Source organism: Rattus norvegicus, chromosome 9 (assembly GCF_021556685.1).
Source record: "Rattus norvegicus strain SHRSP/BbbUtx chromosome 9, alternate assembly SHRSP_T2T, whole genome shotgun sequence".
Lineage (NCBI taxonomy): Eukaryota > Metazoa > Chordata > Mammalia > Rodentia > Muridae > Rattus > Rattus norvegicus.
This window is the reverse complement of record NC_141542.1, coordinates 126043899-126068425: the sequence shown is the minus strand read 5'-3', so window position 1 is coordinate 126068425 and position 24527 is coordinate 126043899. Positions and strand designations below refer to the sequence as shown.

At 43.2% G+C, this 24527-nt stretch overlaps 1 protein-coding gene across 5 annotated transcripts in view; it reads right to left on the bottom strand.

Moving 5' to 3' along the window:
- The window catches only part of Myom1 (myomesin 1), a 129285-nt gene that overhangs the window by 58995 nt on the left and 45763 nt on the right, over positions 1-24527 (bottom strand). For all 5 annotated transcript variants that reach the window (NM_001191584.2, NM_001432105.1, NM_001432107.1 and 2 more), the window contains 4 exon segments: positions 1246-1370; positions 10541-10597; positions 13243-13442; positions 16790-16931. In NM_001191584.2, coding sequence (NP_001178513.1) covers positions 1246-1370; positions 10541-10597; positions 13243-13442; positions 16790-16931 — 524 coding nt within the window.

The following is a 24527-nucleotide window of genomic DNA, read 5'->3' as shown; positions in this document are numbered from 1 at the left end:
ACTCAGGAAGCAGTGATTAGATCACATGGAGGGGGGAGGGGAAGTGAGGCAGAGGAGTAGCCTGGTATGTGTGGACTTGAGCTTCAAACCCTGCCACCTAATTTGCAAACGACTCCATAAGCTACAGTCCTGAGACTTGAGTCCTCTCAAGGTAAGTGCAAGGGAAGGCGACCTGACAGTTGTTCTGAAATCAAACGATCAAAGTAGCAATCCAGATTGAACAGGAAAAGTGAATTTCAGATTTTTTTTGTGAGGGTGGGGGTGGGTGGGAAGAATTCATTTTTTGTAATTTTGCAAATATTAAATTTTAAATCATAAACACTAGCTTCATTTGTGGTTGACAATAGCACATTACTCTGAATAAATACATAAATGTGTTTACATGTCAGACAAAAAGAAAAATAGATCCTAACCTCATTTTTTGTGGCAGAGGGGACTGAACCAGAGGCTTCACAAATGCTAGGCAAGTGCCCTACAGCCCTTACACTCCAATCAAAACTTCATTAACCATGAACTTGGAGCTTCGTGTTAAGTTCTTCTTAAATATCCTTTCTGGAGCCATGCTCTCATGACGGACACCTGCCCTTTGTCTGACGATCCTCATGCATTTCAGCGCTGGCTGCTGTCCTCAGTAATGCCCTGGCCTGCAGCTGCCCCTGTACCATGTGCTCATCTTAGCTCCTTGGATATCGGGTGGGGCGGCATGATCGGATAGGCTCTCACATCCTCCTCACCCATCTGCTTCATTGTGTGCTGCCCTCCCAAGTACTGATCCCCAACATGATTATAAGGCGTTTGGGGAAAAGAATTGGCAACTCAGGTTGGTTTGTTTCGTTGCCCACTCTGTTGTGGTGAAGAGACTGCTTCACACCGTGGTGCTCGAAGTCTCACTGTCCTCACCTTTCCCTACTGTCTAAAGTATCGTCTCTGTTCTCATTCCATCTACCCTCATCATGTCTCCTCATCAACACAAGAACCAGCAAACAGCCAACACCAGAGTGAGGAGCCGGCACTAGAAAACACCGCCATGCAGGCAACCTGTGGTTTCAGGGACACGGGCTAGTCTTGGGGTGCTGTGATAAAGATCCATGAGGCATATACATTTTCAATGGAGACTGTTCATAATCTGTAAGGGTTTAAACAACTTTGATTATTCCTCCTTCACTTCCTTGTCATTAGAAAAGAGCACAACTTAAGGAAAGAAGACATTAGGAGGTGGCGTGGCTGATAGTGCTGGGGTCTTACCTTTTCTACAAAGTACATGATGCCTTCATGGCCTCGCTGCCCAGGGGGTTTCCAGCTCAGCACTACATAACTCCGGGTGGCCTCGGTGACAGAGAGGTCTGTGGGGGGCCCAGGAATGACACCCTCTGAAAAACAACAAGGGAAAGTGAGCTGCACATACTCAGGGGGAGCAGGGGACACATGGAGGACCACGGATGCTTCTCTCTCGCATCTGTGAGAGAGGAAACCTCGTCTCTAAGCTCTTCTCTAGAAAACAAAGTCATTCATTCATCCGGTTTTCCAGATGATACTGTGCATTTAGCATACAGACAGACAGAAGAGACCTGGGATCAGACTTGTCTCTGAGTGCTTTATAGTTGAATTGGTGAAAATCGAAGTTGAGCTGTGCAAGGTGTTTGTGTTCCAAAGCACATAAAGTGCAAACTCCAGTCCAGACTGGGTTATGAGAAGGTGGGGTTGATCAAGGTCAAGATCAGAAGTGTTGTAAGAGTCACGTGGTGTTCTCTGGATTTACCTCACAATTTCGGCATCTTTTTTGGAACACAGCTTTCCTCCCTTCCTCTTGTTCCCTCCTTCCCTCCTTCCCTCCTTCTCTCCTCAACAGCTGAACTCCCTGCCACCTTGAAAAGATTTGTTTCCTCAAAACAGTGCTCAAAGGCATTTCTAGAAACATAAACCCAGCACCAAGCAAAATAAACTCAAAATATCTGGTATCTGATTAAAAAAAAACCCAAGTATGTATGAAAGCAAGTGTATACAGAGAGGGGAGGATTTATTATTAGTAACAAACCCAGAGATGCCACAGGTCACAGAATGAGCATCATGTCAGAGTGGCTAAGCAAAGATTAGTAGACAAGGACATGGAAGTGTTACAAATGTAGACCGTGGCTATAAACAATGGAAGTGTTACAAATGTAGACCGTGGCTATAAACAATGGAAGTGTTACAAATGTGGACTATGGCTATAAACAATGGAAGTGTTACAAATGTGGACCATGGCTATAAACAATGGAAGTGTTACAAATGTAGACCATGGCTATAAACAATGGAAGTGTTACAAATGTGGACCATGGCTATAAACATTCCATTTTGTTCAAGAGGATGAAGGCTGAGGGGACACAGCACCAATGGGCTGAGAAACAAGTTCAACTGGTCTCAAGTGGCCCATAATTGAAGTTCCTACAGTAGAGGAGGGAGAAGGGGATACAAAAAAAATATTTAAAGAACCTATACTGAACCCACAGACCTGAGAAGTGTGTTGACCCTAAGCGCAACCTACAGGAAGAAAACGACACCCAGTGATGAACACCATAATTGAAATTCTAAAGCCAGCCATAGAGACAATATCTGAGAAGCAAGCAGCGAAAAAAGATGTACTCCAGACTCAGGAACAAAAATCACAATCATCATCTTCTTCTTCTTCTTCTTCTTCTTCTTCTTCTTCTTCTTCTTCTTCTTCTTCTTCTTCTTCTTCTTCTTCTTCTTCTTCTTCTTCTTCTTCCTCTTCCTCTTCCTCTTCCTCTTCCTCTTCCTCTTCTTCCTCTCTCTCTCCATCATCATCATCATCATCTTCTTCTTCTTCTTCTTCCTCTTCCTCTTCTTCCTCTCTCTCTCTCCATCATCATCTTCTTCTTCTTCTTCTTCTTCTTCTTCTTCTTCTTCTTCTTCTTCTTCTTCTTCTTCTTCTTCTTCTTCCTCTTCTCCCCCCCCTCTCTGTGTGTGTGTGTGTGTGTGTGTGTGTGTGTGTGTCAGATAGTAAATGTTCTAGTAGATGGTAGGATTCTAATCCCCTCCGTGATACTAACAATCCTGATAGGAATGGGACATGCAGAAGAATTTATTGAAGTTTTATTGATGAAAATTAGTCAAATGTAGCCATTTATTTCATTCCCTAAAATAATTTAATTGTTATATAAATACAGGCAACTATGAAAACCATATGTAGTCTCATGGAGAGTGGCAATTTCCTTAAAAAGCTAGGGTTTCTTTATTCTACAGTGACCCCAAGTCGCTTTGATATTTGATTCATCTATCTCAGAAGATTGATTTAAAATGTCTCAATAAGAACACAGAGAGACATCCTGTCCAAAGAAACCACATGACTATCTGTTAGCTACAGAAATAGCTATAGTGTCCTGAGAACATAGGCTACCTTCTGTGGGGAGCTGTCAGAAACCGTTTCTTTTTGACCAATTTAATATTTGAATGCCTAAGCGTCAATTTAATCCAGTAATTTATATCAAATACTTATGTTTCCCATGGGATGAAAACTCAACAACTTGTTGAGACAAAGCCTATTTCGAATGGCTTTATTATGACCAAATATGCACCACTAGAAAAGAAGAGGGGATTTGCTAGACCTCCCTAAGTAAGCATTTGTGTCATTGAATAAGGGCTGACTTTCAGTGAGAATGGCCTGTCACCCCCACCCAAGGCTGTTAATGTCACACCACACTCTACAGCTCTCAGCAGTGCCTTCCTCATGAGAAATTAAACTATGAAGCTGCTCCTGGATCCATTCATTTTCAACAAACCAACTCAAGAAAAATATCTACATCTCTAGGACTTTGGCCAGAGTTTTAGGTTTAAAGTTAAAATGTGCAATGACCTGTTTCTTCCTACAGGGTTTACTGCCTCTGAGTTGGAATCGTCACGATATGGCATATGTTCTAGAAACTTATCCTGGGGACCGGTTTTGGTGCATTGCACTCAGAGTGGTTGTTACAGTGTAGGACATGCTCTGAGCAACAGTTTGACACCAGCTGTTCTCACCAGCAATTCTGCTTTCTGAGGCTGTCACTTTCATTACTCTTTTAGTTTTCATTCCTCTTTACTCTGGCTGCTTCTAGTGCTCTGGGACCATTCTTTAAAGTTTGTTGTCTGGCGCACGCGATGCTTTAAAGAGCTGTAAAACCTCCATGTGCTCAAGGGATACAAGAGCTCCCCGTGGCACTTAGCAACTAACAGCTCCCCACGCCATTGTGGCTGCCTCTCAACTGAACTAAAACCTTCAAAGTTCTGCCTGGAGACTGCCAAACTGAACCTCTGTATTCAACGAAGATATATTAAAAGGTGAATGTTAAACAAAGACCTTTTTAGACATACAAAGGATGATAACTGGAAAATCCGCCCTAAGAGAAAGTTAAGGGATTTGGCTTCTGCCAAAAAAAAATCTGGTCAGCTAGAACTCTGGAATCTATTCAAGGAAAAGGAAAAAAAAAATAAGGGCGTGGTCGCACATGCTTGTGAGACCTTTTATGAAACGAAGGAAAAGATTAAAACGTGAGTAAATATAGAGATGATCTTTGGGGGCTGCAGAGATGGCTCCACCCTGAAGATCACCGGCTGCTCTTTCAGAGGACTAGGGTTTGTTCTCGGCACCCGTAGAGTGGTTCCCAACCTCCTATAACTCCAGTTCCAGAGGATCCGATGCCTTCTCCGCCTGGCGTTACCATGTACACAGAGTGCATTTACATACAGCAGACAAAACACTCACATACATGAAACAAACATGAATAGATGTTTAAAATCTTTTTTTTTAAAGAAAACTCTTTTCTAACTTTTACCATGTCTCTGAAGGATCGACGACTACTTGAAGTCAACGTACCATGATACTAAAGTGTATAATCTATGCACAAATATAGTGTATGACAGTAATGGCACCAAGGAAGGGAAAAGGTGGGCTGAGAAAATAAGCATATCATAAGTGTCAGATATCAAGGCCTACAATGAAGAACAAGATAACACAGGTGAGAGAGAAAAACTAAAGCCTGCTCAAGTCCAAAGAAAAGAGAAAATAGGAAAAAAGAAAACTGGTGCAACTAATAAACACATGACAATAGATTAAAATCCAATCATGTCAAAGAATCACCCAAGAGCCAGTGAGATGGTTCAGCGGGTAAAGACGCTTCTGCAGAGCTCATACAAGAGCCAGGCAGGGGTTGTCTGCCATCTTTCCCAGTGCCTGGGATACAGAGACACAGAATCCCCTGGGCAAGCTTGCTCCTAGCTGGAACCCATGAGCTCTCGCTGCATGAGACCCTGCCTCATTAAGTAGAGAACATTCGAGAAAGGCACTTGCTGTCAACCCCCCACATGCCTGTGCATGTATGAGTGCCTATGCACATGCCAACATGCATGAACTACACACAAACATATACACATACATGTGTGTGTTCCCGCACGTGTGTGTGAACACGCCCCACACATAAACACACCCACACATATGCACGTCATACACACACACCCCACATACACACCCCACACACACAAACATACCTACATACACACATACACACACACTACACACCACACACACTAACACACAAAGACCCCACACACACAAACACACCCACATACACACACACACACACACACACACACACACACACACACACACACACACTCAATCTCCACAGTAACATTAGATCTGTGGTAAAGTCTATGTATAGCCCCGCTGAGGTTTGATCTCATGGCTCCTTTTTTTTTTTTTTCTTTTTTCTTTCCTTTCTTTCTTTTTTTTTTTTTTTATTAACTTGAGTATTTCTTATATACATTTCGAGTGTTATTCCCTTTCCCGGTTTCCGGGCAAACATCCCCCTCCCCCCTCCCCTTCCTTATGGGTGTTCCCCTCCCAACCCTCCCCCCATTGCCGCCCTCCCCCCCACACAGTCTAGTTCACTGGGGTTCAGTCTTAGCAGGACCCAGGGCTTCCCCTTCCACTGGTGCTCTTACTAGGATATTCATTGCTACCTATGAGGTCAGAGTCCAGGGTCAGTCCATGTATAGTCTTTGGGTAGTGGCTTAGTCCCTGGAAGCTCTGGTTGCTTGGCATTGTTGTACATATGGGGTCTCGAGCCCCTTCAAGCTCTTCCAGTTCTTTCTCTGATTCCTTCAACGGGGGTCCTATTCTCAGTTCAGTGGTTTGCTGCTGGCATTCGCCTCTGTATTTGCTGTATTCTGGCTGTGTCCCTCAGGAGCGATCTACATCCGGCTCCTGTCAGTCTGCACTTCTTTGCTTCATCCATCTTGTCTAATTGGGTGGCTGTATATGTATGGGCCACATGTGGGGCAGGCTCTGAATGGGTGTTCCTTCAGTCTCTGTTTTAATCTTTGCCTCTCCCTTCCCTGCCCTAGGGTATTCTTTTTCCTCATTTAAAGAAGGAGTGAAGCATTCACATTTTGATCATCCGTCTTGAGTTTCGTTTGTTCTAGGGATCTAGGGTAATTCAAGCATTTGGGCTAATAGCCACTTATCAATGAGTGCATACCATGTATGTCTTTCTGTGATTGGGTTAGCTCACTCAGGATGATATTTTCCAGTTCCAACCATTTGCCTACGAATTTCATAAACTCGTTGTTTTTAATAGCTGAGTAATATTCCATTGTGTAGATGTACCACATTTTCTGTATCCATTCCTCTGTTGAAGGGCATCTGGGTTCTTTCCAGTTTCTGGCTATTATAAATAAGGCTGCGATGAACATGGTGGAGCACGTGTCTCTTTTATATGTTGAGGCATCTTTTGGGTATATGCCCAAGAGAGGTATAGCTGGATCCTCAGGCAGTTCAATGTCCAATTTTCTGAGGAACCTCCAGACTGATTTCCAGAATGGTTTTACCAGTCTGCAATCCCACCAACAATGGAGGAGTGTTCCTCTTTCTCCACATCCTCGCCAGCATCTGCTGTCACCTGAGTTTTTGATCTTAGCCATTCTCACTGGTGTGAGGTGAAATCTCAGGGTTGTTTTGATTTGCATTTCCCTTATGACTAAAGATGTTGAACATTTCTTTAGGTGTTTCTCAGCCATTCGGCATTCCTCAGCTGTGAATTCTTTGTTTAGCTCTGAACCCCATTTTTTAATAGGGTTATTTGTTTCCCTGCGGTCTAACTTTTTGAGTTCTTTGTATATTTTGGATATAAGGCCTCTATCTGTTGTAGGATTGGTAAAGATCTTTTCCCAATCTGTTGGTTGCCGTTTTGTCCTAACCACAGTGTCCTTTGCCTTACAGAAGCTTTGCAGTTTTATGAGATCCCATTTGTCGATTCTTGATCTTAGAGCATAAGCCATTGGTGTTTTGTTCAGGAAATTTTTTCCAGTGCCCATGTGTTCCAGATGCTTCCCTAGTTTTTCTTCTATTAGTTTGAGTGTGTCTGCTTTGATGTGGAGGTCCTTGATCCACTTGGACTTAAGCTTTGTACAGGGTGATAAGCATGGATCGATCTGCATTCTTCTACATGTTGACCTCCAGTTGAACCAGCACCATTTGCTGAAAATGCTGGCTTTTTTCCATTGGATGGTTTTGGCTCCTTTGTCAAAAATCAAGTGACCATAGGTGTGTGGGTTCATTTCTGGGTCTTCAATTCTATTCCATTGGTCTATCTGTCTGTCTCTGTACCAATACCATGCAGTTTTTATCACTATTGCTCTGTAATACTGCTTGAGTTCAGGGATAGTGATTCCCCCTGAAGTCCTTTTATTGTTGAGGATAGCTTTAGCTATCCTGGGTTTTTTTTATTCCAGATGAATTTGCAAATTGTTCTGTCTAACTCTTTGAAGAATTGGATTGGTATTTTGATGGGGATTGCATTGAATCTGTAGATTGCTTTTGGTAAAATGGCCATTTTTACTATATTAATCCTGCCAATCCATGAGCATGGGAGATCTTTCCATCTTCTGAGGTCTTCTTCAATTTCTTTCCTCAGTGTCTTGAAGTTCTTATTGTACAGATCTTTTACTTGCTTGGTTAAAGTCACACCAAGGTACTTTATATTATTTGGGTCTATTATGAAGGGTGTCGTTTCCCTAATTTCTTTCTTGGCTTGTTTCTCTTTTGTATAGAGGAAGGCAACTGATTTATTTGAGTTAATTTTATACCCAGCCACTTTGCTGAAGTTGTTTATCAGCTTTAGTAGTTCTCTGGTGGAACTTTTGGGATCACTTAAATATACTATCATATCAGATAGTGATATTTTGCAAATAGTGATATTTTGACCTCTTCTTTTCCGATCTGTATCCCCTTGATCTCCTTTTGTTGTCTGATTGCTCTGGCTAGAACTTCAAGAACTATATTGAATAAGTAGGGAGAGAGTGGGCAGCCTTGTCTAGTCCCTGATTTTAGTGGGATTGCTTCAAGTTTCTCTCCATTTAGTTTAATGTTAGCAACTGGTTTGCTGTATATGGATTTTACTATGTTCAGGTATGGGCCTTGAATTCCTATTCTTTCCAAGACTTTTATCATGAAGGGGTGTTGAATTTTGTCAAATGCTTTCTCAGCGTCTAATGAAATGATCATGTGGTTCTGTTCTTTCAGTTTGTTTATATAATGGATCACGTTGATGGTTTTCCGTATATTAAACCATCCCTGCATGCCTGGGATGAAGCCTACTTGATCATGATGGATGATTGTTTTGATGTGCTCTTGGATTCGGTTTGTCATGGCTCCTTCTTACTGTTCCTACTCCACATTGTACTAGAGGATCTAGCAAAGAATTCTTTCATCTTTATCATAGACGACATAGTCTTATATTACAACCCCAAGGATCTTTAATTTAAAATACACAGGTTGCTCTGAGAATTAACAAAATAACAAGGTGTGCATGATGCAAGGCCAATGTGTAATATGTAAGTGAAAACTGTATTTCTATACACTAGCAAAAAACTAAAATGCAAAACAATGTAATTTAAAACATCAGAGATATAAAGTAAAGATTAAATCTGAGGAAAACGTGCAGGGCTCCTAAGCAGGAATGACTGAGTTGGTGACTTAAGAAAAGTGCGGCACACGCCTTTTCACAAATGGAGGGACTCAGTTGTTAGAGCAGCATCTTTGTAGAAACCGAAAGGGATGACACAATGTGAGAGAGTTCAGACCCCTGACTTCAGTCCTATAGATGAGGCTTGTGAACAAAGGAAGACCACAGAGTGACTGTAGCCATGACAGAGTGACATGATGTAGAGGGACTCCAGAAGTAGATCCACAGATGTACGCACTGTGGAATCTGACTAAAGTGCCAAAGCAAATTCAGTGGGTAAAGGATTCTTTTCAAAAAATTAATTCTTTTATGTTATGAGTACAGTATTGCTATCTTCAGACACACCAGAAGAGGGCATCAGATCTCATTACAGATGGTTGTGAGCCACCATGTGGTTGCTGGGAATTGAACTCAGGACCTCTGGAAGAACAGTCAGTGCTCCTAACCACTGAGCCATTTCTCCAGCCCCAAGCCCTCTTTTCAATAGACAGTCCCAAAACATTGACAGTCACATGCGAGCAACAATAACGACTTGGTCCTCCACACCAACTAGAAAGCATCGATCTGAAGTAAGTCACTGACTAAAACCTAAGAGCAAACGTCATAACAGCTCCAGGAAAACAGGCAAAGCACTCAGATTTAAGAACAGCAGCAACATGGCAACTAACACAGCAACGGGACCTGAAAAGGTTTTCAGTATTAGGAGAATACAAATCAAACAGCAACACCACAGCCTGCTGGAATGGCTGCCTTATAAACACTGCTCCCCCGAGGACTAGCAACCAGTGGTCTCTCGAGGTCCTCACACAGTGCAGGTGGGAATATAAAGCAGAACAGTAATTCTGGCAAACGGCAACTTCTTTGAAAATGAAGTATGCACCTGTCCCACGGCCTACCTCTCCCTCCCCTAAGGGTTTACCCTAGAGCAGTGACATCCACGAGTCTACACAAACACATATGGCTCACAGAAACCCTTAGCAGGGCACGGGTCCATTGGAACTAACTGACGGGCACATCTACATGAATAAATCACAAAGTAAGTACGCTGGTGAGAGAAAACAAAGATGAGTATGATTGTATTTATGCAAAGTGTGGAAAACACTAACTGTGGTGTCAGGAGGCAGGCCTGAGGTGTCAGGAGGCATGTCTATGGGGAAAGGAGGAGCGGCCACAAAAGAACACCATAGGGTAGAAGTGCCGGCCATGTTTGCTGTCTGGATGACGGCAACAACGTCACACGTGCACACAACTTGTCAAGTTGAACACTGACATGTGCACAGTTCATCATATGACAACAGCTTTGCAATATGTCTTTTAAAATGAAACGTGATCCTTTGGGGCCTGGAAGTATAGCTCAAAAGGTGAAGTATGTCCTTGGCCTGTCCACGGCCCTGGGCTCGATCCTCAGCGCAACCACCCCACAGCTCACCTATCATCCTTCTCAGGACATTTCGAAAGCTTCACGGACAATAATATGTTCTTACAAGCAAAGCCAAGTCGCACAGCAAAACAGTGGCGTCTAGACAGGCCAGAGTTTTTACCTGTAGGTTCCTCTTCAGTGACAATGATCTGTCCAGTCCAGGGTGCTGAAGGACGACCTGAACAGGACAAGAGTAAAAGTCACATGTTCACAGATGGGCTGTTGACTCTTTGGTAAACCAATAAACTGGCTGGGCTAGTCAAATAGGTTCTAGTTCTCCTATGTGAATGCCTGATGCATCTTTACTAACGTGTGTAAAGTCCTGTGCCCCTGACAGAGCCCAGAGTCTCTCTGGACTGCGCTGAATTTTCTGCAGTTCTACTTATGCGAGCTAACTGAGGGAATTGTGCTCCCATAACTGCTCAGTACACAGCCCCTGAAGCAAACAGGCTTTCCCATGCCTTCTTCAGAGATGGGGGCATTTGGAAGAAACATCACTAGGACAGTTATAAGCCCTGTAGTCCTCCATCTATTGTCATGAAAATAAGAGGAGGCAGAATTACTCTGGAGAGCCAAATGGGAGCAAACCCTTCCTGTTGTCTTTGAAAAGTATTGTCCACGGGAAGTCAGATTGGATCCTGAGGAAGGAGGGAGGAAGAAAGACGGTAAAGTTAAAGAATACCTCCTGCTGGGTTACCTCGCTCAGCCTTGATATGAGGGGACGTGCCTAGTGTTATTATACATGAAATGCCATGCTGCATTGATATTCCTGGGAAGCCTGCCCTTTTCTGAAGGGAAATGGAGGATATGAGAGAGAGGGGAAGAAGGGGTGGAGGGGGTATTGAGAGGTGAGGAGGGAGGGGAAACTGTGGTGGGGATTTAATATATAAAAGAAGAATAAAATTTTTAAAAGAAAAATATTGGGGGATCTATCTTGTAAAAATTTTTAAAAGAAAAAATATTGGGGGAATCTATCTTGTGACCCTGAAAACATGAAAAAAGAGAATGGTGGGTGGAAGAGAGGCCTTAGCAGGTAAAGGTGCTTGCTGCCAAGCCTGATGACATGAGTTCAGTCCCATATGGAAGAAGGGAAACTGGCTCCTGATAGCTGCTTGTCTCCTCTGGCTTCCACATGCACACTGTTGGCATGAATGCCCACATACAAATACACATATACACCCACACAGATAGGTATATGATAGATAGATAGATAGATAGATAGATAGATTGATAGATAGATTGATAGATAGATAGATAGATAGATAGATAGATAGATAGATAGATAGATAGATAGATAGGCAATGGATAGATGATAGATGGATGGAGATAGATAGATAGGCAATGGATAGATGGATAGGTAGATGGATGATTGGTATATAAAAGAAAGATGATTGATAGAAGATAGATGATAGGTAGATAGATGATAAATAGGTAGATAGATAGATAGATGATAGATGATAGATACATATATCATACATACATACTTACATACATAATTTAGGAAAGAAAGAATGTTTCCACCAAAGTCTACACAGGATACAGGAAGGCAGCAGATGACCGTGTTCCTCATTCACAAAAGTCTTATTTTACTAGAATTCATCAGGGAGTAGAGGAAAGTCTGAGATGGAATTGCCTAACTTAACAGAGAGGGAGTCTAGAGGTGATGTATCTTGGGTTTTGTGATATCACTAGAAGTAACTGAGGCAAAGAATAAACTTTAAGCGTGGCACGGACCCATAATCCTCCACGAGGGTTATCCTGTAGCCACTGGAGTATTTGGTAGTGTCTGGAAACCTCTGGATTACAACAGGAGAATGACACCATTGCCGTGTAGTAGGCAAAGACAAGGGCTGTCCACAAGCATCCCACATGCACATCCCTCACAACTGCTGGCCCAACTGTGACGAGGGCCATTGGACAGAATGAAATGTTACTATCTAGGGATGCCTACGATGCCGTTACAGCCCCTAGTATTGGGGATGCCGTACAGGTTCCCGTAGGAGGCAGAATTTATGTACATGGCTTTGACATTCAGACTTGGAAGATAAATAGATGTAAATAGGTAAAATGATTATTACTTTTATAGATTTTGTATTATATTTTAATTGTGTGTATGTGTGTGCATGTATGTCTTTATTGTTGTCGGTGCATGTGATTACACAGATGCCACATGGTACATATGGAAGTCAGAGTACAGGGGTCAGAACTCTCCTTTCACCACGGAGGTCCTGGGCATTGAACTCAGATAGTCCGGCTTGGCAGCAGGAGCCTTTCCCGGCTGAGTCATCTTGACAGCCCAAGATTATTTTATATTATCTAAATGGAAACTCAAATTTGCTTTTTAACCAACACAGAAAAGCTCACAGGGGTTCAATATTAGTGCTTTGATGAAGACCTCAAGGTCAAGAAATTCACTTCGAACCATAAATGAGGTCATATTTGGAATATATTAATAATGTGGATAAAAAAAGATCTTCAAGCTGTTTGCTCCCATATTTCATTCCTCACATCATGTTTAGAATACAGATACACTTTTCTGAGTAATGTTTTTAAAAAGATAAAATAAAATGAGGGTTTTAAAGAAAAAAAAAAAACAAATTACTTTTTATGCTCTTGGGCTCACCCCAATCACGGGATTTTCTGATCAGAAAGGATTTCTTATTCTTGTCTCCCTCTAGTGGACGGGAGAGGAATTACTTGCAGTGACAGCTACCACAGGTTTCTTGGTTTTGTTTTGGGTTTTGGTGGTGGTGGTGGTGGTGTGATTGTTTTGTTTTGGTTTTGTTTTTTCAGAAAAGCTGCAGAGAAATTAAAACGACTTACTTTTAAGTCTGGCTTTCTCAGCTGGGTCCAGAGCAGCCACGGGCTCAGAAACTCGAGATGGCAAGCCTATTCCAGTTTTATTCACAGCACGGACTCGGAATATGTAGGAACGACCTTCTATCAAACCAGTGACTGGAAACCGAGCAAACTTCACAGGCGTGTCGTTGCACTGAGACCAGGTGTCTGTGCCCACCTCACACCTGAGGGAGAGAGGGATTAGCAGAATCTTACGAGGACTAAGGTTAAGTGAAGAGGGCCAAGGCACGAGTCCACCCTGTCACGTCAGATCTGACCTGTGTCAAAACCTGGAACTCCTGCATGGCTTCTCAGCTTAGACTTCAAACACTCAGTTCCTCTCAAGTTCAATATGTGTCATTTTAAATTTTTCTTTTAAAAATCTCAAGTATTTGTGTGTGTGTGTGTGCAAGTGTGTGTATGTATGTATCTGTGTGTGTGTCTGTGTGTATTAGTGTGTGTGAGTGTGTGTGTGTTTATAATATGTATGTCTGTTCATGTATGTGTGTCTGTGTATATGTCTGTGTGTGAGTGTGGTATGTGACTCTATGTGTGTTTGTGTACACAAGTGCCCCAAAGTGCATGTGGAAGTCAATGGACAACTTGAAGGAGTTTTTTCTTCCTCTGTCATGTGGGATATGGGTACCCATCCACCTTTACTCACTATGACATCTTACCAGCCAGCAACTTGTCATTTTTTAACATGAAGAACAGACCCTCAGACCTTTCTAAACTGTGTTTCAAGAAGAGAAGTGAGGGATGGGGGTAAGAAAACCATCAGATGTCCAGAATCCTTTTTATTTAATTTTTTAATGTGTATGGGTGTTTTGCCCGTATAAGTGCCTGTGCACCACTTATGCCCTGGTGCCTGCCAAGGACAGATGTTGGATCCCTTGGAACTGGAGTTGCAGACAGTTGTGAGTTGCCATGTGGGTGGTGGGAATTGAACCCAGGTCTTCTGAAGAGCAGCCAGTGCTTTAACCACTGAGCTGGCTCTCCAGAATCTTTATGCAGAAGAGGTTTAGGAAAAGGATCCCTCATCCCTGCCCCCACTGACACCTTTAATGTCACTGCTAGTAATTTCTCTGTCTTCTTTAGGCATTTTCTTTTAAAAGCAGAACTGCTGTGGGATAATTTGGGACCTAAAAAGCTAAGTGTACAGCTGGGCATGGTGCTGCACACCTGTAATCCCAGCATTTGGGAACCTGAGGTAAAAGGATCATGACTCTGAGGCTAGTCTAGGCTAAACAGGGAGACTCTCCAAAATGTGAACCGACCAAACGAAACAGAATGAAAAGCTATTTGCACTGCAGTTTGGAAAGCCGCTTGTTGTTTTCTTACTTGGTGATCGCTATGTTCTGTGTGAGTACAAGGGTCAGGAGGTTATTGTAACACTTTTTTTTTCTTTCCTTTTTTTTCGGAGCTAGGGACCGAACCCAGGGCCTTGTGCTTGCTAGGCAAGTGCTCTACCACTGAGCTAAATCCCCAACCCCTATTGTAACACTTTTGTTTCTTTTCTTTCCTCGTCCTCTACTCTGCCCTCTCTCCCAAGCTGGTTTTGAACTCGCAAACCTCGTGCCTCTACCTCCTAAGTACTGGGACCACATACCATGCCCAGCCATGCTTTTCTCTGTAACAATGAGGCTGATGATATCCACCAGGAAATGGAGTGTGGGGAAACTGATTTCCAGCTGCCTGCTACTGTAGCAGCTGGGACCCAAGACCCGAGTCAGAGAACTGCTCAGAAGATAATACGATAGTTCATATGTCGATATCGAAGCCAGTCTACACAGCTTTAGGGACTCGATGTCTGAGCGAATTGTGCAGCATTGTGATACAGCAACTCCTTGTTTTTTTTTACAAGTCGTACACAATGCTTTAGCTTGAAATGCATCCCCAATATGACACTATGTTCAGAACGTATACAATTCCCATCTAGTTCTCATGGGAGGGCAGGGCCAAAAAACCTGGGAGATGGTTGGAGGAGGGGAGGTCTTCCCTTCCTCACTATCTTTTACATTCTTTGATGTGGATAATGACGGTTGCCTTTAACATTATGTAAGTTTCTATAAAATGTATTTGCAATTCGTGTCTCCCTAAATGTCTGCTTTGCAGGGTTTGGGGAGTTGCTGTGTGTGGGGAATGGCAGGGAGCCGAGGGAACTATAGCAGTTCTATCTGTGTCTCCCAAGGTCTGTCTGTCTGTTCAGGCACTGCCAACATGACTCCGTGACACTAGAATGTGCTTCTTAACCTTCATTTGTGCAAAAAAAAAAAAAAAAAAAAAAAAAAAAGGTGGAGGGCATCTTCTCTAGAAGCTTCTACAGCGCGTTGGAGCAGAAAGAGCACTGACCTACAGTTGAGCTGTATTTGAATTCTAGCTCTGGGCTTCCTATGTGTGGCCTTAGGCAAGCTAACATTTCTTGGCTGGCATGTGGCTTGAGCCAGCTCTTTCTTTCCTACCTGCAATAGCAAGGCCTGTCCAGGATGGTTATGGATTAGTGGTAAATACATGAAGTGTTTAGAACAGTGTTTAGCCATCAGTAGGTATTAGCCATGCTGTGCTCATTTATAATGACCAGGGCAAGAGAAGAACAGCATGCGTGGATTTTCCTGTCTTCCATAAAGTCTGCAGATCCCTCAGCTATTTGTCAAAGACAACAAAGCAGAAACTGACAATAAAAAGGAGTTTGTTAAGCCTCCACATTCGTCAAAAGCAAGTGAATCTCCCATCCTATTGTCTATCTATGCTAAATAGAAAGAACTGGTTACAAACATTTCTCCCTCAGGTACTGAGAATAGTAAGTATACTTTTTTTTTTTACTTATTGTTACAAATAAGAGGTTGGATACATTGACATCAAACTGTCTCTAATTGTTTCCACAACCAAAAGTAAAAAGAATTGGAAGAAAACCTAAGAGGATCACAGACTTGGACCAATAGTTTGAATTCATTGCTTACATTGCCCAAACCCAGGAGATGTGTCAATGTATAAAATCCACAGATCTCAGGATCCATAGGTTCTGAAGACTATAGTCAACAAAGACTCTTGGGTAAAGATGTAGCCCAACACTGTGAATTTTTGTTACTGTTTCTTATGTAATATGGATAACTTAAAACCACATAGTAAGGTATAAGGAATTAATTTGTGCTCCCAAAGTCAATACTTTTAAGTGACTGCCATACTAGGAATGCAGATGTTCAGTATATTATTTCATTTCTACAGTGGCTTCTGCTATTAAGTTTACAAATTCATTGTATTTTTGCCAAGTTAGTGACTTGAATTGGTTGTCAAATTTAAAGGATTAATTAATGTAAATAAGTAGGTACTAACATGTATGTAGTTGTGTGTAATGTATGTACACACATGTATATTACACAAATTATATATATTACACACATATGCACACAAAGAGAGAGAGGGAGAGGAGGAAAAAAATCAGAGAAAGCCTTTCACTTAGAAATAATGGGAGAAATCAAGTGCACATCTGTACACCCACAGAAGTATGACTGAGGTAAGGCCAAGCACTAACTTATCAATAAAGTATCCCAGGATAGGGCTCCCTCCATCCACAGCTGGCTGCTTCCAAGAGATGATGATGTAATCTTTGTTAGCATCCAAAGACACCACATCCAAGGGTGCAGCAGGGGCTCCTTCGATCTCTGCATCAGCATCTGCAGAGACAAAGGGATCCTGTTAACTGCTCAGCCAGGCTCTGCCAGCTTGGCAGACTGAGGTCACAGTGCACACATTCCCCACACATCACAGAAGCTGCATATTTGGCTTCATAGAACAAGCTTCAAATCTCCTAATTTGCTTCGCAATATAACAAGGTGTGCTTTTCACTTTCAGGGGGAAGAACATCATGCTAGAGAATAAAAGGGGCTCTGAAAAGAAGTGATGAACTTTTTCTCCTCACCCTTGGTTCCCAAAATATACCCCCAAAATGAATAGGGAGACATCAGCTAGATGATTCGTGCCAGAAAAATCTATTCTTAAGACAATACTGGGCAATGGTACTTTATCTCCGACAGGCTTCCAAATAGATGAACAGCCCCCTCATGTTACCTAAGCATAGGGGTACATAGGGGAAGAAAAACCATGGAACTTTGCCCACCATTAAATGGGTATTGCCCTTTTGGAGAAGAAAACATCGCTTTAACCAAATGTGATGGCTACTGACATCTACTTGATTGGATTGAGAGGGATAAAGCACGCATCCAAATGTGTCCGTGAGTGTTTCCAAGGCCATTAGATCATCAGAGCTCTGGCCTGATCAAAGGTTTAACCCAATGATGGTTTAGCAATTGAATAGATTATTAGTAGGCAGTGGGACTGTGGGAGGTGGGGCTTGGCTGGATGACGCAGGTCAGTGGGACCTGCGTTTAAAGGTTATGTCCTGCCTGGCTCCCTCTTGCTACCTCCCTCTTCTTCTGAGCTGACATGAATTGAGGTGGTTCTAACACACACGGTGTCTCACTACAGGCCCTGAAATGTGGGACCAGTCTACCATGGGCTGAATCATGTGAACTAAACTAAATCTTGTGACAGAGCCTGGCAGATAGAAGACCATTTAAAAAAAAAAAAAAAGGAAAATCAACACACACACGATGGCAGTTCCCAAACCGAAGATACTTAGGAAAAAGAACTCTGACCCAAAGCCCACACTTGAGTTTAGTAAAGTCTACAATAATACAGAAAACAGAGGACACTGACTGTTTGTGCAGTAAGATCCCCAGACTGTAAGCCCTTCCCCATTTCTTCAGGCATGGCTAAATTCATGAATCATAAAGAAAGGAAATAAAAAATATATAAAAATATACCACCGGCAACCCTTTACCTGAGAATGATTAAGGCCACAGTAAGCATGGGGGAGGGGAACACATTGCCTATTCTTCTTAGCATGCAAACAGCCCTTTCATAGAAAGAATTAGTCAGGAGAGCCTGGGACACATAGGAGCCTCTTACCCAGGAGAAAACTCTTCTGACAATTCAATGGGCAATCAACCTTTCCCTGTGATCTACACTTCTGTGATGCTTGCGAGACGACAAGTGTTTGATACGATGGCAGAAACCTTTGCCGACTTCTGGGTTTAATGTTAATAGGTCGGCATTACTTGTGAAGAGCCCAGACTACGTGGGTTTTGAACACTCTGCTTCATGTCCCATAAACCATCAGGGCACGTTCTCTGGGTAAAAGTGTCTCCTGCAGACACACTAAATGAGAAGGATACCAATAAACCATGGTCAAGGCAAAACATAGAATCCCTTCATGCTATGCAACAGGAAACAAGTGCTTTCCTGGGCGTCTTTCTCTCTTCCCAGGCTTTGTGAGCAGGGCAGAGATAGAAGGAAGAGCAGAGCAAGAGTGCTTCATGCTGATGCTCGCAAGCCCAGGTACTAGAAGAGGCCACTCCTCTAGGGGAACAGCTAGCAACACCACAGACACGGCCTGGTCTTAGGGGCCTGTGACTCCACACATGGAAGGACTAATTCCCATGCTGACAGAGCAGAGTCAGCTAGCTGAGCAGCTGCTGAATTTGGGATGTAACATAAAGCAGGGCACACTGTAACAGACCACAGAAGACAGGAGGTATCCAGAGAGCCACACGGACCAGCATTTCTGCAATGCAGTTTGCAAGATGTCATTCAGGGGTGTGGGCTTGATGATCTACCAAGTTACTTAGGCATTCATCCACTTATGGCCACCTCTGGACCACAGCTTCCACATACTGATCCTGAGGAAACACTTCCCAGAAAATTCTACCTTAAGGACACTGGCCTCTTTCATCAGCTGTGGCTCCCACCCCAGCTGATCAACATTCGTTGTCCCAGAAAACCAAAGGTTTTACTTTAGTGGTCCATACTCCAAAACGCCACAAAAATAACCCCAATTTAGCTGTCTCTGGGGGAATAGTGGCCCCACTGTTTGGTGATTATGTTACTTCATAAACAATCACGACTTCTGTTTCCAGCATTTTTGTGGACTTTTACTGAACTTGGATGTGGCTACTTGTCAGAGTTGCTTTCCTAAGTTCATTCTTCTAGGTGCTTGTCCTGGCTAGTTTTATATCTGCCTGATACAAGCTGGAGTCCTTTGGGAAGAAGGACTCTGAATTAAGAAAATACCTCTACAAGATTTGCCAATAGGCAAGTCTGTCATGCATTTTCTTAATTGTCGATTGATGGGAGGTCATTGGGTGGGGCCATCCTTGGGCTGGTGGTCCTGGGTTCTATGAGAAAACAGAATGAGCAAGCCAGCAACCAGCATTCCTCTGTGGCCTCTGCATCAGTTCCTCCCTTTGCGCTCCTGACTCAGCTTCCCTCACTGGTAGATTTATGTGCTGTGAGACGAACTGAATTCTACATTGCTTTCGGTCACGGGGTTTCATCATAGCAATGGAAACCCGAACTAAGACAGCGGTAAACACGATAGTTGAAAGTAACGTTCGAGTTCTCAGGATGGGGCAACACAGTGTGGGGAGCCAAGCATGCTGGGAACGTCAGGAACACAGCCCAGCTGTGGAGTGCTATCAACAAGCAGCTGCAGCTGTACAGCTCCGACCACAGTGCCCACTGAGTCAACCTTCACCCTCTTCAGAGCTTCTACCTTTCTCTCTCCCAACTTCCAAATAGCCTAACTTCCAGTGGGCTACTTAAATGGGTCATTACAGTTGTTACTCATTACAGTTTGGCCTCAGACATAGGCAAATAATAACTTTGTTCAAAATGTTTTCTTATTGTTTATATTTATTATAAAGGTACTACATGATTATAAAACAGGTGATAATTAAGAAGGTTAAAATCTCCTTATATCTATAACTCAGAATAGTGAGTCTTGCTATAATAGCTCAGGCTGACCTTGAACTGGAGATCATCCTGCCTTGGTCTGCTGAGTGCTAGGATTATAGGTGTGCACCAACACACCTAGCAAACATGATAATGATGATTACTATTTGTAGCCCAGGCTTGGAACTCACTATGTAGCCCAGGCTGGCCACAAACTCATGTTTGATCTTCTTGTGCCCCTCTTATGTTTGAGGATTATGGATATATGCAACTGCACCTGGGTAAATGTGGTTATTTTTTAAATAACTTGGGTCACAGTCTTCATGAAAACTTCTTTTTCTTGATATACTTCAACAAGTATAAATATACATCATTAGTCTTCGTTGGTATATAGTATTTCTTTGTTTATGTGGAGCATGAACTTTTTTATTCATTCATATATATTTATACCTCTATTAAAATATATGTATAGATAAAGACATTTTATTTTACAACTCTCATTGGTAAACAACTGGATTTCTCGGGTTTTATGTAATATTTGTCTTCATCTTTGTACACTTTGTCCTGGAACTGGAGAAGTTGGACTATGTGCTTTAAATACATAGTTGCAAAACACCCTCAGAGACTTTGAACCAATTCATAATCACACCCTTGTACAGGAGGGCCTGTTTCTGCATTCTCCTACCCTGGTAGAGTTGGGTTTTTTTTATTATTTTGTATATGTGTGTGTGCACATGTGTGTATGGGTAGGCATGCATATGTGTATGCATGTATGGAGACTGGAGTTCAAGGAGTGATGTCTTCCTTGATTGCTCTCCACCTCGATTTTTGAGACAGTCTCTCATTGAACCAGGAGTCTGTGCAGTCAGCTATACTGCTGGGGTCTGCCTGTCTCTGAAGCTAAAGTTCTAGGGGTCCCCCTGCCTCTGCCCAGCCCTACACCCTCCAGTGCTGAGGTTACAGATATGTGCTGCTGCACCTGGCTTTTACACCAGTGCTGGGGGCTTACTATGTAAGTGGTAGGCACTGAGCTATCTCTCCAGCCCTCACCAGGGAGTTGTAAATCATGAAATCATGCTGTCTTTTCAGTAGGGCAGGTAAAGCACTTGTCTGCAATTCATAATGCCACAGTTGCCAACAGCACTTTGCATGTACTTGTTTGCCATTCCCTCTCTCTCTACCACACCACCCCCAGTGTGTGTTGTGTGGTGTGTGTGTGTGTGTGTGTGTGTGTGTGTGTGTGTGTGTGTGTGTTTGCTCCTGTTGGGGAGGGATTAAGGTAGAAGACAGTATGTAACAAATGTTGACATTAAGTTTCTCTGATGGCAACATATAAGTGGCTCTTCTCTTTTTATTGTTTGTTAATAGTATTTTCACTGTAAACATATTAATTTTACATAAAAATTACCTGTGTCATAAAAGCCTATCCAAATGTGCTCAGCTCTGAAATGTTTCTACAGAAAGGATACTGACAGTGCTGATATAGAATCTACCTTGTAAGCAGCATAAAACACCAGAACCCAAAAAAAGAATGCCCTTGAGGCCCTCTGTGCCTCACAGGCCACAAAGCAAAAAGTATGAAGACACATAAAGTATCACTTGAAATGCATGTAGTTCTGAAAAAGATGGATATGAATGTATCATATGACCCAGCAATTCAACTGGTGGGTATGTGTTGTAAAGAGATGAAAAAACTGTCCCACAAGTATGAGTATCCACAGTGCCAGCGCCCTCCACAGTGCCAGCGCCCTTAACAACACTAAAGAGTAGGGACCATCTTGCTGCCTGTCAGCAGACAGCGTGAGGCAAATCCAGGCACTGAAATACTAAACTAGCCACAGAAAGGAACAAGCTACCGTGTGTGTTGTGACCTAAGTGAATTTCAAAACGCCGAGGGAAAGCGGAATCAGGACACTGATGTCCAAAGGTGTCCTGAAAGGTGGATCAGGAAAGGAAGCCGTGCCTGTGAATACACGATGGACACGGGAGTGCTCCAGGGAAACCCAGACTGACAGAAATGTCCAAGGAGGAAGATATGGGTGGTGACCTGCTAACCCTGCACGTGTATTTAAAAACACTCTGTGCAGTTAATGTGGGAGAAATTTATGCATGTTTATACCTAAATAAAGATGTTTTTAAGACTCTAAAAGTGCATCCTTTCAAATGGATAAATTAAAGCATGAGCCTGAAGGACAGAGTTTGCCCCACACTTACTGCGCCCTCAGCTTCACAACACTGCAATACTTATAGCCGTAGTCCTAGCAGTAATAGGAAGAAGCAAGCTTTTCTACAAGTCGTTAAATTCTCATACAATTGCTGAAATCTTCTCATATTTTTCTTTCCAGTTATCCACTCGATTCTTTCACATTAACATCTGGTAAATTTTAGCATGTTTCCGCTTTCTTAATTTGTGGACTATAAAATCTGGTATGTGTGAAACTGTACTGTTGGCCCCTTCTCTGTGTCTGGAGTCAATCACGTGAAGTCTGGCAGAGACACAGTTCTAGGTGGGGTCTGAGAGATGCAGAGGAACCCAGCCAGGCCAGAGTTCCCAGAACAAGGCATCAGGGATTTTGTTTCTGCTTCTGTTGTTGTTTTGAATAACTAGAGGCATTCTCCAGACTGTGGCGGGAAAGGGAAGACTTTCAGTCACAGAATCTAGTCACATCTATCAGAGTGGTGTGGCTAACCTAACTTCCTGATGAGTCCCAGGGAGCCTGTCTCCATAGCAACCTTTATGAAGGCTGCCTCTTCCATTCCCTCAGCAATACCTGGCTTTGCCCACGGTGCTTCTGTGGAGGAGACACCCTGCTACATTCCCCGAGTTCCAGATGTTCACATCTCTTTTATCAGTTGCTAGTGATCGCTTGTCAGTGTTCTGTTGGACATGACACAGCGTGTTGAGTCCCCAGGACTCAGTCTTCCTTTCACTGTTGTGACCAGTAAGTGTGGGCAGGGAACACTCGGCCATCCTTGGTGAATGTTATAGGTGGAATATACAAGGTATTTGTTCACCAAACAGAAGTGAGATGGCAGCCCCCAGTTTTTCTTTTTCTTTTTCTCCCTCTTAAGCTGGTGACAGCCTGGGACAACACTGAAGTCGTGGGAAGACCCAATTCTACTGCTGTGTGTGTGGTCCCTTCTGAGGGAACGATGCTTTCTTCTTTTTATTAAATTGTGTGTGTGTGTGTGTGTGTGTGTGGTGTGTGTGTGTGTGGTGTGTGTGTGTGGTGTGTGTGTGTGTGTGGTGTGTGTGTGTGTGTTGTGTGTGTGTTGTGTGTGTGTGTTGTGTGTGTGTGTGGTGTGTGTGTGTGGTGTGTGTGTGGTGTGTGTGTGTGGTGTGTGTGTGTGTGTGTGGTGAGTGTGTGTGTGTGTGTGTGTGGTGTGTGTGTGTTGTTGTTATTGTTTCATTTTGTTTTGTTGTGGTATGCATGTGCGCAGGTACGTGCTGATGTGTATACAGACCAGAGGCATCTCGCTAGATCAACCTCCACCCTATTTTTTGAGACAGGCTTTCTGACTGGACCTGGAGCTGCCTGATTCAGCAAAGAAAGGCTGGGCAGAAAGCCCTGTGGATCCTCCTATCAGTGTCTCCCCAGCAGTGGAAGAACAGGTGGAAGCCACCACCATGGTGCTGGTGCCCTGAACTGGGTTCACCTGCTTTCTGGTGTACTGGTTGGTTTTGTGTGTCAACTTGATACAAGATAAAGTTGTCACAGAGAAAGGAGCCTCAGTTGAGGAAATGCCTCTGTGAGACCCAGCTGTAAGGCATTTTCTCAACTAGAGATTAAGGGGGAGGACCCAGCCCATTGTGAGTGGTGCTGTCCCTGGGCTGGTGGTCCTGGGTACTATAAGAGAGCAAGCTGAGCAAGCCGGCAGTAACATCTCTCCACAGCACTACTTCTTAATCAGCCTCCCACACCTGCACCTGCCCTCTACCCATGACCAGGCACTTATAGGGGACCTCCACATGTCAGAGCCCCCCAGAGTCAATCTAACCAAGCCTACACTTTGCCCTTTCTGGACGACTCCAATGACAGCCACAGTCCAAGCTCTCCCTTTGTTCCTGGCCTTTGGGCTCTGGAGCCATCGACCCCTGGTGACCTCCAGGAGCCTTCTCTTTCTGAGACCTGTGAGCAGAATATACTTTGTCTTCTTGAGACTATCTGTGTCTCTTCTGTGGCTATACCTGAGTGACTGTTACATAGAGCATGGGCTGAAGGTGCTAGGATCCCATGGAGGGCAACGTGACACTGCACATATGGAGAACAACATACCACTACACATACCCACCCATTCAAGACACCAGTGGGTAAAAACTTAAAACCAACGACTGTCATTTGTCCTAAGAGTTAAGTTCCACCACCTGTTTCCTTCTTCATCAAACCAAAGGCATGAAAAGGAGGAGTCAGGAATGAAATAATACATTTGCACTCCAAGATGCTTGCTAAAGACGAAGCCTCCAGGTAGACAGCAGCCTT